General features: G+C 47.5%; 1 protein-coding gene across 6 annotated transcripts in view; it reads right to left on the bottom strand.

The window, feature by feature from the left end:
• The window catches only part of RAP1GAP2 (RAP1 GTPase activating protein 2), a 125,688-nt gene that overhangs the window by 21,952 nt on the left and 90,948 nt on the right, over positions 1–12,788 (bottom strand). For all 6 annotated transcript variants that reach the window (XM_044430517.1, XM_044430519.1, XM_044430518.1 and 3 more), the window contains 7 exons: positions 12,382–12,485; positions 10,369–10,447; positions 8,664–8,717; positions 6,670–6,753; positions 3,359–3,459; positions 2,008–2,137; positions 700–855 (listed from right to left, as the gene is read on the bottom strand). In XM_044430517.1, the coding sequence (XP_044286452.1) occupies positions 700–855; positions 2,008–2,137; positions 3,359–3,459; positions 6,670–6,753; positions 8,664–8,717; positions 10,369–10,447; positions 12,382–12,485 (708 nt within the window). The remainder of the gene's footprint in view (positions 1–699; positions 856–2,007; positions 2,138–3,358; positions 3,460–6,669; positions 6,754–8,663; positions 8,718–10,368; positions 10,448–12,381; positions 12,486–12,788) is intronic.

A 12,788-nucleotide genomic window follows, 5' to 3' on the forward strand; every position in this document is an offset into this window, starting at 1 on the left:
TTCCATACGATGGCATTTGATTGCAGGAGATTAACGCAACGATCATGGGATTAGTCTGAGTCTTGGCATGCAAATGAGGGTGATTGCAATGCTGCTAACCAGGCAGCCTGACCAGTTCTTACTGATCAGCAAAACAGCCTTGGCAGCTTCTCGGGGAAGCCATCAAGTCCTACTTCTTAAAGTAACAGCACATGCCAAATGCTTGGAATTTTGGGTGCTTCCTGAGAAAGGGGTGCCAGCATTTTCTAACACAAAGACACATAAGCATCCCTTTTCTGCCAGGATGTATCTAAATTTTCCCAGCAGTAGGTGAGAGTCGGGCAGGCCATTGTATTGTTTAATTGTTGAAAGGTTGTCTGTTATGCTGTGAGCCTCCCAGAGAACTTATGCCTAATGGGGTGGCATACAAACCAAATAAATGAACAACCTTCAATCAGACAAACTCTGTTTAAGCTTCAAGAACAGAAACAAGATAAACCTGCTTGGATACTGGACAGATTTGCTGCAAATTCCCAGGTTCGCAAATTCCCCCTCTGCAGCAAGAACACCACTGAGTACCAGCTGCCTCTTAGACAATAAATACCCACTTTCAGAAGGCTTAGTGGAATCTATTTATCTTCAGATTATATTTCATAGTCCCCAAAACAGATGCCAAAGAGATGCGCAAACTCACACACAGCCTCACAGACACCTTCTTACTTTGTAGGACGTATTGTCCATTTCGGGGTTTTCTGCCTGGACAACAACATAGGCGTGTAGAAAATTCGAGGCAATCATGTCAGGGACAAAAGCAGTGTTTTCTTCTTGGAATATAATGGCCACAATATCATTGCCAATGTGCCTCTTTCGCTGAAGCTGAAAGGACACAAATAAGAAGAGAACTCAAGCACAGATGGCAGTAATTTCTGCATTTCGTACATATCTCAAACAGCTTCCTGGCTGTACAGAATATTGTCTTCCTTCCTTGGTATTCTTTCCCAGGTTCCCACAAGCTATGCACACATCTTGTAAGTAGTTCAAGTAAGGCTGGGCTGAAAGTCTGTCTGTCTGTCTGTCTGTCTCTCCCCCCCCCCCCCGCCCTCTTTGGGTGGGTGGGTGGGTGAAAGTCCTCACATTCTTCTCTGGGGAGGGTCAGTATGTTTCTTTCTGTCTTTCACTAGGGGAGGGGGAGAGATGACTGCTTCAACTGGCCCTTGAAAAGGCTCAGGGACCACCAAACTTTTTGGGGCAGAAAATGCTCCTTTGGTATGTTCATAGAATCATAGAATAGCAGAGTCGGCCAGAGAGCCATCTGGTCGAACTCCCTGCTCAGTGTGGGACTCTGAGGGCATGTTGGCTCCCCAGGTCGCATAAACTACCAAAATATCTGAGAAAATATATTAGTGAAATGGTTACAATGAAGAAAGAGTGTAGAATTCTGTCTTTTGTAAAGACCTTTTAGACACGTTGAATAGCTTTTGGCCAGTAGAGTTCCAGGTTGAACATCTGCTAGAAACTTTCTCACTGATGCAGTTGCTGTCAACGCTTCTGTGCCCAGGCTACCTTGAATCGATAAGGGCATTTTAGAAAGAATCAGACTATCACCAAATTCGGCTGCCTGTAGCCTTTCATTTATGAGGGCCCAGGGGACGGGGGAATGGGGGTTGGCTTGGTGTTGTGCTTCAAGACCTGAATTGCAATTGTTCAGTGCAAGAGCACCCGTGGTTTCATGTGGGGCACAGTTACCTTAGTGCAACGATTAGGACCCCCCCACAGAAACAATACATGCATGGAGTGTTATTCCCAGCCAGCAGGTCATTTTGAGCACAGTTTTGGATACGGGCTTGGCACTCCCCAGGTGGCAATTCAATCACAGGACACAGACCCCAGTGCAGAAAACAATTCACACCTCCCCGTCCCGTCGCCATACAATGCCCACTTTGTATGAGCCAGTTCCTCCTCGGTCTGCCGTTTCTGCTTCCCTCTGCCTGACATTTGAGCCAGAGAAGAAGGTCGGCTTGCGGTTACCTGCTGTGCATCTCCCTCGGTGAAGGGAAGCTTCGTAGAGACGTGAAACATAATCTCTCTGTCCCTGAACACTGTGTATACAGACTCTGTGCCTGTCTGGCCATGAGTGACATCCAAGCCACCTCGAAAGCTGCAACAAGAGTGAAAAACAACAGATGCTTCACGCCAGACTGTTTTCAGCAAAGGCAGAACAGCTTAAAGGAGAACAGCAGCCCAATTCTGACCAAATCACTTAAGGCCGAAGCAAAAGACACGCTTGCTTGCTTGCTTGCTTGCTTGCTAGTTGCGAAGTCATGTCCAGCCCATCATGGCCCCATTGACTCCTCCAGGCCTTCCTGTCCTTCAGCATCCCCCAGAGTCCTCTTAAACTCACGCCGACTGTTTCAGTGACCCCATCCAGCCACCTCACCCTCTGCCGTTCCCTTCTTCTTTTGCTGTCAATTGTTACCAGCATTAAAAGACACACAGCACAGCCCAAATCAAATTTCCCCACTGTTTTCATTTTCCCAAGGGAGGGTCCAAATTTGGTCAGATGTGTCTGTTAAAGAAATTTGGATGAAGTGTATATATTAGAGAAAGATGCATAAAATGCATTTACTGCAAAAAGCTGCATGAAAAAAGAAATCAAATTTTTGCACTTTTTAAAAAATAGAACATATATGCAGAAACTGAATGGAATGAAGATGTGGGTGAATAAATGCAATATTTTGTGTATCTTTACAATTTGGGTATCCTTGCTCCTTAGGATTGCAACGTGAAAGTGCCAATATTTAAGGGGGGATGAGGAATGCCAAATTCCCATGGAAGTTGAGTTCCATGGAAAATTCCATGGAATTTCCTTCCCTAAATCCTCACATTGGCATTGGGTTGATGGCATAAGTGCCAACATCTTGAATCCTTCTGAAAGTGAATAGACTTGTGTGGGACTACAGGGACTATACCAATAATTTATGCTAATAAAAATTCTAGTGGAAATATTGAATGTTTGGCTTAAAATACAAAGAATAACATGACATGTAAAGCCTTGATTTAAACACACTCATTAAGCAACAAGGTTTAGAAAATATAATGCACTTCCAGTCAATACTTAGCACTCTGGAATAGATGGTTAGATCATCAGAGAGAGGGACAGAGAGGAAAGAAAAACAGCTTGCACTAAACACCTTTCTAACATGCTCCAGTCGTCCCTTTTTATTACTGCTGCGTATTTTCCAGCTCTGCATACCATTGTCCACCAGAACAGTGCAGGTATAAATGCTTTAATCAAACTAATCAATGCATACATGTTTCAAATCTATGCTCTTTATCATGTGGACCTGTGAAGAAAGCATGTGCAAACCATGCGTCTTACCCCTTGAAATCCTGGAGTGTGACAGTATCGCCCAACAGACTCAAGAAATTCTTGAATGCGGGACTTTCTTCATTGTTCCCAAACAGCTCCCCTTCCTGGGTCTGTGAAGTCAAGCAAACCCAAGACAAACATGGCCAAGATCTTCTTTGCAGCTCAACTCTACAGGGAAAGACTAGATTGTCTTTTTCAGACTCTTGACACAATTTCACACTTGATCCATCATATAAACCAAAATTCAATTATTCCTCCGAAATCACAGTTCTCTGAATTTCACAGTCCTCCCATTTGAAAAGCCTTGAGCTGTATACACTTGGGAAAAAAGCATTCCAAATGCACTATATTAGGAAAACTTTCATCAAAAGAAAAATGAATGTGTTGGGAGAAATGTGCATAAGAAGGCTTATACATGGACGTGCAAACTTTTTTTTAGACAATTCTCTGAGTTTGGGATGAATCCAAACTGGAGAACTACTCAAAGTTCCAGATGAACCAAACTTCCTGTTGCCACTGTGTGCTGTCAAGTTATCTCCAATTTAGGGCAATCCTATAAATGAGAATCGTCCAAAATACCCAGTCCTTGGGCACCCCGATGAGCCCGCTCTTCAATCCATCTCCTATTCGGGCTTTCCTTTTGTCTTCCGCCTTCAGCTTCCCCTAACATGCTTGTCTTCTCCAGAGAGTCTTGCCTTGGCGCAATGAGTCCAAAGCAAGAGAGCCTTGGTTTTGTCTTTTTTTGCTTCTAGGGAACCAAACTTGGCGCCATCATTATTTGTTTTTTGGCGCCAGGCTAAGACCTTTTTATTTCAACGATATTTTAATAACTTTTCATATCCGTTTATAGGTTTTAATATGCAGCCAGGGTGGATCTGGATTTTATCTGAATTATGTTTTGTTTTATTTTATTTATGTAAGCCGTCCTGAGGCTATGCGATGGGATGGCATACAAATGCTCTAAACAAACAAACAAACAAACAAACTTAAATTGCAAAATAGAGAAACAGAGAAAGCAAAATGGAGAGCTTGGCCCATCTATCCATGCTCCAGGGGCTTTGCTTCCACTGCAGGCATTTCCATTTATTTATCTATTTTTATTCATTTATTTATCAATTTATATCCTGCCTTTTTCCTGCAAAGGGCTCAAGGCAGCTTACGTCATTCTCCTCCTCCATCTTATCCCCACAACAACAACCCTGTGAGGCAGGTTGGGCTGAGGGTCTGTGACTGGCCCCAAGGCACCCAGTTGGCTCCATGGCTGAGCAGGGACTAGAACCCAGATCTCCTGAGTCCCAGTCCCATGCTCTTAACCACTATACCACACTGGCTCTAAAGATTCAAGATTACTGTGAGCAGGCCTGGAAAAGACCCGGAAGTAGCGGCCTGTTGGAGGAGATGCAGCTGGCATTGGCCAGGGCCCAACTTTTTGAAGATAGCATCGTACGCCTTTGATGGTTACCAGGAGCTGCTCTGCCAGGAGACGGCCGCATGAGAAGCAGACACAGACCAGCCTCACAATTGGTAACTGCAGTTCTGACAGCCGCCCTGATTACATTTGCACATTCTGTGTTTAGTCTTTCCTGAATAACCAAACGCAGAGGCCACAATTAAGGCCTCTTTGTTATGCAACAAAACAACATGGAGGTGATTAGGCTCCCGTGTGCCAAGGAAAGCAGGGCGGGGGTGGGAAACACGGCTGTGCTTTTCTGCATGAGCTCAGCAGTTGCCACTCAACCTCACGTGGCTGATACGATTCCTTGGCACGGAGACATGGGTGGCTTGCTGTACAAGAAGAACAGTAAGAGCAGAGGAGCTGTTTTGGCATCGCAGCTAAGAGACGGTGGCTGGACTGAGCTTCCAAGCTGTTGAAAATTCAGCTCACGTTCGGGCAGGTGGAAGCACCTCTGCTCCTGGGGCATTTTGTGGGTGAGGCGTGTTGCACTGCTTTGCATGGAATTAAGCTCCCTGAAGATCTTGCAGCTCTAACTGGCTGACAGCTACAACGTGGATTTCCCCCACCATCCCACAATGGATAAAAAAATTAGCACCCAGCACCCAAACTCATGGTGGCCCCCCGTGGGGGCAAAGGAAGAGGCAAAACCTGAAAATGGTGCTGGGAAATTAAGCTTTATCAGCACGCGGTCCTAAGGAACCAATAAAATGCCCTGTTTGCTGGGGCTGTTAATCCCCAGCTTTGCTACAGCCAAGATCAAGGGTTTTCTTCTCAAAGCAACATCTCTGGAGGGGAAGCAGCTGGCATTGGCTCCCCATTCTGGGAAAGCCAATATGGCGGATATCCAGGGATTGGACCAGCATGCTCCCACAACCTCTGAAGCTCTCAAAAATTGCCTGGTTCCAGCCCTGGGAGCTGGCCAGCTGCCCCAACATGGCTGCCCTTGGAACCAGCCCTGGTGGGGAGGAGGGAAGCATTTGGCCCAACCATTTCACTTCTATATGGCCCCAAAGGGGAAGCCTTTCTAAGAGGCTGCCTGGCAAACCGGGATTTCTGGGTTCGAATCCGACCTCAGCCAAGAACTCCCTAGATGACGTGAGGTCAGCCCCTCTCCCACAACCTCCGCCCTCCTGCCCACCCCTCTCCTTACCAGAAGAATAAAGCTGACCAGTTTTGCAAGGCTGCTGAAAAAGTTAACATAAAATGATGTGGGCGATGCATTTCGAGGTTCTTGGGCTGTTGCAAATTCGCCACACCATTCATAAGTGGCAAATTTAGGGGAGCGAATGTGTTGATTTTGCAGGTGGAAAAGCTTATTTGAAAGCTGGGGGGGGGGTGGACTTACTAGGCAGCTGAGAATTCTCCACTTTGTCTTCTTGTGGGGGTTACAAAGTACAGAGTATGCCTCACTGCCATAGCACCAGCCTAAACCTAGCAACAACAACAGTTTCCGTTTATAGCCCCTCTTTTTCCCTTTTGCAAGGAATCAAGGTCCTCTATATCATCTTTCCCCTCTGCCTCCTCTTCCTTCTCACAACAACCAGGAAGGGTAGGTTGGGTTGAGCTTCATGGCCAAGTGAGAACTAGAACCCAGCCTTCCCAAGTCCCAGTCCAAGGCTCCTCCGCACCTGCTCTTCTCAGATTCAGAATGGAGGACTCTTAGTTTAGGCTTCCTCTAAATTCAGCCTCACACGTAAATGCATCAAGCATCGATTCCTAGTGTTTCCCAGCCAGCTGGGGGACCACAGGAGTTCTCTTCTAGCACGGCTCAAACAGACCAAAAAAAGCACTGTTCTAATGCAAATACTATTACATTCGTGTCTCAGCATAAAATAGCCATGGACAGAACAGCGGCACTGCCCACCTGTTTAAACTTCTGGTAAATCACGCCGAACTTGAACGTGTTATTGAGTTCATGCTCATCGTAGGACACGATCATCTGTGACGCCTGGAAATGGAGGAGGACACAAATTATGTTCTCGAAATCAGGGAACACTTTGTCCCCAAATTGAGCCATTCGAATTAATTGGAGGAGGGCAGGAAAAAGTGGGGGAAAGGCTCATCTCAGCTGTCAAGAATGCTGCTCTGAGGGTTCTAGTTTTGGTTCTTGGCATCTCCTCCTTAAAAGATCTCAGATAACCAAACTAGGAGGCACCCTGGTTGAGAGCCATTTGCGTTCAGAGTGGAGAATACCAGCCTAGGCAAACCCAACCTTTTTTTAATGTAAGACCTCAATCAATATCAGCAGAGGCATGATAGCCTCTAAATCCATCCCCCTCTATTCAGAACGCCACCCTGTAACCTTGGTCTGCCTGCCTGCCTCCATCTGATGCCTAAAATGCTGCAAGAGCAGCATTCTCAAACTTAAGGAGCCCCTGTAAATGCTGTTTCCCAGAGTTCCTGAGCCTATAGCATGATCCCGGGAGCCCTGGAAAGCCATCTTTCCCAAGGCACCCTGTGCCTGGGATACTGCTGTTGGAAAGAGGGAAGAAGCAGAGAGAAAGAGGCCTTGCTACAGCTGCTGCTGCTCCCCCCACCTCGCCCCAGATGACAAAGGGGCAACAGGAAAAGGGGTGGGAAGTTATGGCTTGCAGACACATGAATCGCAGGATCATTTTGCTCTGGAGCCAGGTTTTCCAAGGGGAGAGCTCCTGCAACTTAATAAAAGCCTCGATATGCCCTTCCTTCTCTGAGCTACCACCTTGTCTGAAAGACCCATCCTCTGGTCCTCATCTGACAGGGTGCCTGGAGAGACCAGCCGTGTTTTGCTTTCTGCTCCCTGCCCAATGGACACCCAGATTTTCCTGAAGAGGCTGGTCCTACCTGAACCGCGTCAAAGCTTTGTTCTGATTCTGCTTTTCTCATGAAAGCTGCCTCTCTCACACACCCTCCAAGAGTTTGCAAGTGCATTCCTTGGCATCTCCGTGCCATTCCCTCACAACAGAGTCCCACGGGTGCTCCTCCTGCAAACCCTTCCCTATCTGCAGAGAGCTTGTGTGATTCAGATTTTAATTCTCACTCTCTCACTCCTTCTTAAATTGAGGTCATGAACAAGCTCGATAAAACATTAAAAAACTACTCGGGTATAATTGCATAGCTTGTTCAAGGGCCCAGAAGATCAGCCTCTGTCCCACATGGTAAATTCTAAGCCGTGCATTGCCAGCTGAACTTGGAGTTAAGGAAATTACTGCTTGCCAGCCATTTGGACAGCCCTACTAATAACGGCGTTGCCAAAATCACTTTTGTGTACATGCGATTCACTGGGGGACTGTTACGGATTCATAAGAATGTTAGAAGATGCCCACTGGGTTGAACTGGAGCCTTGTCTTATCTGGCATCCGGTGGCCCCCAGTGACCAACCAATGCTCCCCATCTGCATCTGGATCGTGTTTCATCTCTATCGCTCCCTCCAACAGAGAATTCAGCCCGCAGAAATAGAACAGAAATGAGGCTGCTGAGAAACACGAGAGAGGAATCAGCTTGGAGGAATCCCAGGGTACCAAAGACTAAAAAACTGAGCTTGTTTAACAGCCCGTTCAGAATCAGAAAATTAAAATGAAAACTGGGATCAGGGTTGGCACAGTTTGCCACATCCCAGACTTATCCCAGAAGCACCATAGGAGGACACCGGAAGGTGGGAAAGGTGTTCATTTTTTATCAATCAATTGCCTTCTCCTTAGGGTGTGAAGGCACACGGACCTTCAGTGTCTCCCTTACGCTCTTCAAGAGCATGGATGGGTATTATCATGAGTGCCATGGAGTAATTTCCTCCTTACTCACAGATGTAAACTTGCACATGCAACAGTTCCCATTCAGTTTGGCTTCAAACTGGGTTGTCTGGAACATTCCTTAGCTCACCTTGGGGTAAAGGACAGGATTAAACTTCAGCCCAGTCGCATCATCACAGAAAGCCTGTCCAAAAACAGAAGAGAATCATGGTCTGGACAACAAGTACTGGAGCATTAGCAAAGGCCAGATACCAAGAAATACTGCCTTCTTTCAGAGGTTCAGCTGTGGGAGCCGCGTTTAAAAGATGCTAGGAAGGCAGCTACCCAGTGCAGGGCCTTCTCAGTCATGGCACCCCATCTTTGGAATCAGCTCCCCAGAGTTGTGTGCCAGGCGCCTTTCCTTGTACACATTTCAGTGTATGGCCAAGACTTGTTCTATTTTTGGAGCATTTAAATTGTTGACAGTTTCAATTCAAATTTTTAATTCTAATTTTAAGTTGGTATTTTAATTTATGAATTTTGAAATTACAATTGCTATCTGAAATATAGAATGTAACCAATCTGGCCACTGTAGGAGGTGTCGGTGTCCCTGAAGAGGGAATTGATGGCTTCATTTATTGAACAGTGGTTATAGATGTTTATGTTTTATTGTATTTTAATTGTTGTAAACCATCCAGAAAGCTACGTGGCTATTGTGACAGTCTATAAAAGCATGAAATAAATAAAATAAAGAATAAATTTCACATCGCTCATGGTTGCAAAGCATCCTGCCTGGAAGAAGGATGTTGTATTGCTTTGGAAATACATGAATCGATTGGCCAAGGTGCGTCCCAAGGCACCCCGGGTGGAAATAGCTCAAGGAGGGGGCCAATCTCACAGCTAAGCTCCTAACCTGCACCCACAGCCAGATGAAGCCGGTTGAAAAGAGGGCTGTGATCCTTCCACTGGTGTCTCGTGCCATCGCGTTGCCTCCCATCGATGGCAATCCTATGGATGAACGTCCTTCAACCCTCCCCCCCCCCACCGCAAGAGGCCTGCTGGGCAAACCCTCCTCAGCTTCACTGGGAGGTGGGTCCCATTTTGGGGGTTTCCCTGGAAATGGCGCAGGAGAAAATGGGGGAAGCGCCCACCCCTTCCCTGCTAGCCCACCTCTCCTCCCCCAGCACCAAAGGTAAGCTGGAGAAGGGGGAACTGGTGGACTGCTGGCACGGAGACTTCCTAGGTTCAGTTTGGGAGCTGGGGGAATGAAACCCCCATGCTTCCCAGCCAGGGACCGTGCTTTATCTCTTTCGAACCCAGAGGGAGAGGGCGAGCAAAAGGGCATTCAGAAAGGGAGCCCCACTGAGGGGTACTTTATCCAAGCCCCCCCTGCCCCCAAAACACAGAGCTGGTCCAGAACTGAGCATCTATTCCTAAAATCCCCACCTCAACTTTCACCTATACACAGGTGGTCTCAGGTAAGTTGTGCCTTCACAGCCTCTGCTCCCCTCAGGTGAAGGCACTGGCCTACCTACACCAGGTCACAGGAAGGATTGCTGAGACATAGAAACATAGACACAGAGCGGGTCAGAAGGGGTCTCCCGGGCCATCTAGTCTGACCCCCGGCTCCAGCCGGATCCGCTCACAACATGCCCACCATGTGCATGTCCAGTCTATCTTTGAACACCCTCCCTGATGGGGTCTCAGACACCTCCCGTGGAAGCCCATTCCATATCCTCAGAGTCCTAACCGTCAGGATGTTCTTCCTGGCACCTAAATTGAGCCTTGGACAAAACGATGGACCCTCTCACAGTGGAATTCTTGTATTACTGCTGTGCTTCTTCAAAGCCACTTACCTTTGCTATCTGCGGAATACTTGGCAGCTTGCTCAGTCCGGCTAAGGGGATTCTTTCATGTAACGTTTTTGTTTTGGATCTACAAAAGGCAAAAGCAGAGAAGGGAAGGAAGTAAGGGACTTTGGCATGAAAAGAGGTGATGTCATCTCTGGATAACACGCATAAAATCATGAGTTGTGCTGCGGGAACTGCAACCGGAGTATTTCCCGGATGTTGGGAGAAGATATTTGGCAGAACATGTGGAGTGAGGCTCAGCAAGTCCTGCTCCGACTCGTCCACTTTCTGCTCTTGCCCACTTTTAAAAAAATCCAGGACTTGCCAGAGAGTAAGTCAGGCTCAGCTATTGGTTTCATCGGTGCAGAGAAGGGACGGGGTGAAATATGATATTTTCTGATCGCCTCGCAGAGGATTTTTAAAAAACATCTGGTTTCCTTTGGCTTGGCTGTACATCAAACAACTTGCATTCCTTTCCAAAGCAATCTTGAAAGGCCAGACTTGAAATCCATCCCCGCCCCACACCCATCCGTCACGAAATACTTGTTATCACCACTTCCTGCCTCTCATACAGAAGAGATTTCAAGCCTCCCTAGGACTCCATCGCATCGCAAAAGGTCTGCACAGATCACCCGATCAGGCCTGAGCACCTGCAAGGTGCCGCTACTTCCTCCAGGAATTTTGGACAAGGTTGTGTAGCCACTAGTCAACATTTGACTTTTGAACCATATGCAGGGCTCGCATCAGGCTGGCAATAGTTGAGAAACCACAGAAGGTTCTTAGCTAAAATTGGCTTTATAATGAGCCAGGCTGCTAATTCATCTTGCTTCTGGGTGAAGCCTAATATTCGGAATCTTTTTAGACCACTCTACAGCCAAAAAGACTCCTGGACCACTGGCATGAGATTGGGATAGCCTCTGTCCATGTGCTTACAATTGAAAAAGACGTGATACCCAAGGGCAAAAGACTGCGGAGGGCAGAGGAATAAAAGATGTCTTTCATCAGGGCTTCAAGAAGGATCCCTCTTCCCCCTCTTATCTCCCTCCCTCTAGCATGAGGTTGAGGTTCAGTGTGTCTTTTCCAGCTGCAGCTTTTCCAGCTGCTTGGGATTCTCTTTAAGTGGGCACAACATCTGTGCACAGATGTTCATATGGCAGACAGTTCTCTCATGCCCTCCTCCTACTAGGTTCCCGAGGCAATCAGCCCCAGGACGGAGACTGGGAGGGCAGAAGACAGAATGTGGCGAGAGCTTTAAATGGCCCTCTTTGTATACCTGAAGGACTGGGCCAAGGGAGATGCCAGAGATTCCTTCTCTGAAGCCCTGCAGGGCAGGGATGACTGGAGCAGCAAAATTCAAGCTGAGCACCATTCTTTACTTCCACCCAAAACTTTTTCTGACTCATGCCCGTACCAGATCCCTGTCCTTTAGCACAGAAATCTGCACCTATGGCTATGCATATTTTCCCAAATGGAGGCATCGCTCACACGCTCCTTGGACCAGCATTGTCCGAAGGCTGGATGCAGCTCTCTCCCAGTTACGAGCAGCATGTTGGACCGTGCAAGTGCCTGCAGGAAGGCTGCAGAAAATGCTTCCATGCTCAGCAAACCTGGTCTTTGTCACGGCTGCCTTGCGTTCCTGGCTTGCTCTGACCTTATCTTGCCTTGCCCTGCCCTGCCCCCTTCTTCTGCTCTGACCTGCCTCTCCGAATGCCTGAACTTTGCCTTTGGTTCTGCCATGCCATGACCGCCTCCAATTTCATATGCATCCTTACTTCAGTTACAGGAGAAGAAGAGTCGGAGGGAAGGTTTCGATGCAACAATGGAACGGATCACCTAAGGAGGTGGTGGGCTCCCCATCACTGGTGGTCTTCAGAGAGGCAGGGGTCTGAACTCAAAGCCCTTCCAGCCCCGCTCCAACTTTAGCCTCCCACACCTGAAAAGCTGCAAAAGCACCTCTCCATATGTCTGTTAGGCACACACACCTCACAAGCCTTGCCCCTCCCCTTTTGCAGACTGTACCTGAGTATAATCCTCAGGTATTCGGTCGCTTCTCCCTCTTCGCATTTGATGGAGAGGATCAAATTTCCCAGGCTGCTGGCCGTGCAGTAAAAATTCAGATGATCCTAAATAGAGAGGGGGTGTCAATGGCATGAGGAAAGAGGACTCTGCACCTACCCAGCTCCCCTGATTGCCACCTGGGCACTGGGTCGCAACACGCAGCAAGAATCATGGGTGACTCATCGCTATATTAAGACTGTCTCACACACATACCATCCGTTGGGAAACGAGAAGCGCTCGTTTACACTCACCTGGAAGTTCCAGGCTTTGATTTGGACCGCCTGAAGCTAAAAAGGTGCGGCAGCCACTTTGACCACCGGTGAGGAGCTGCCAGTGCTAATTTCGCAGGGCCAGGACAAATGCCAAGA

Source organism: Varanus komodoensis, unplaced genomic scaffold, assembly GCF_004798865.1.
Source record: "Varanus komodoensis strain SLA01 unplaced genomic scaffold, ASM479886v1 scaffold20_1, whole genome shotgun sequence".
Taxonomy (NCBI): domain Eukaryota; kingdom Metazoa; phylum Chordata; class Lepidosauria; order Squamata; family Varanidae; genus Varanus; species Varanus komodoensis.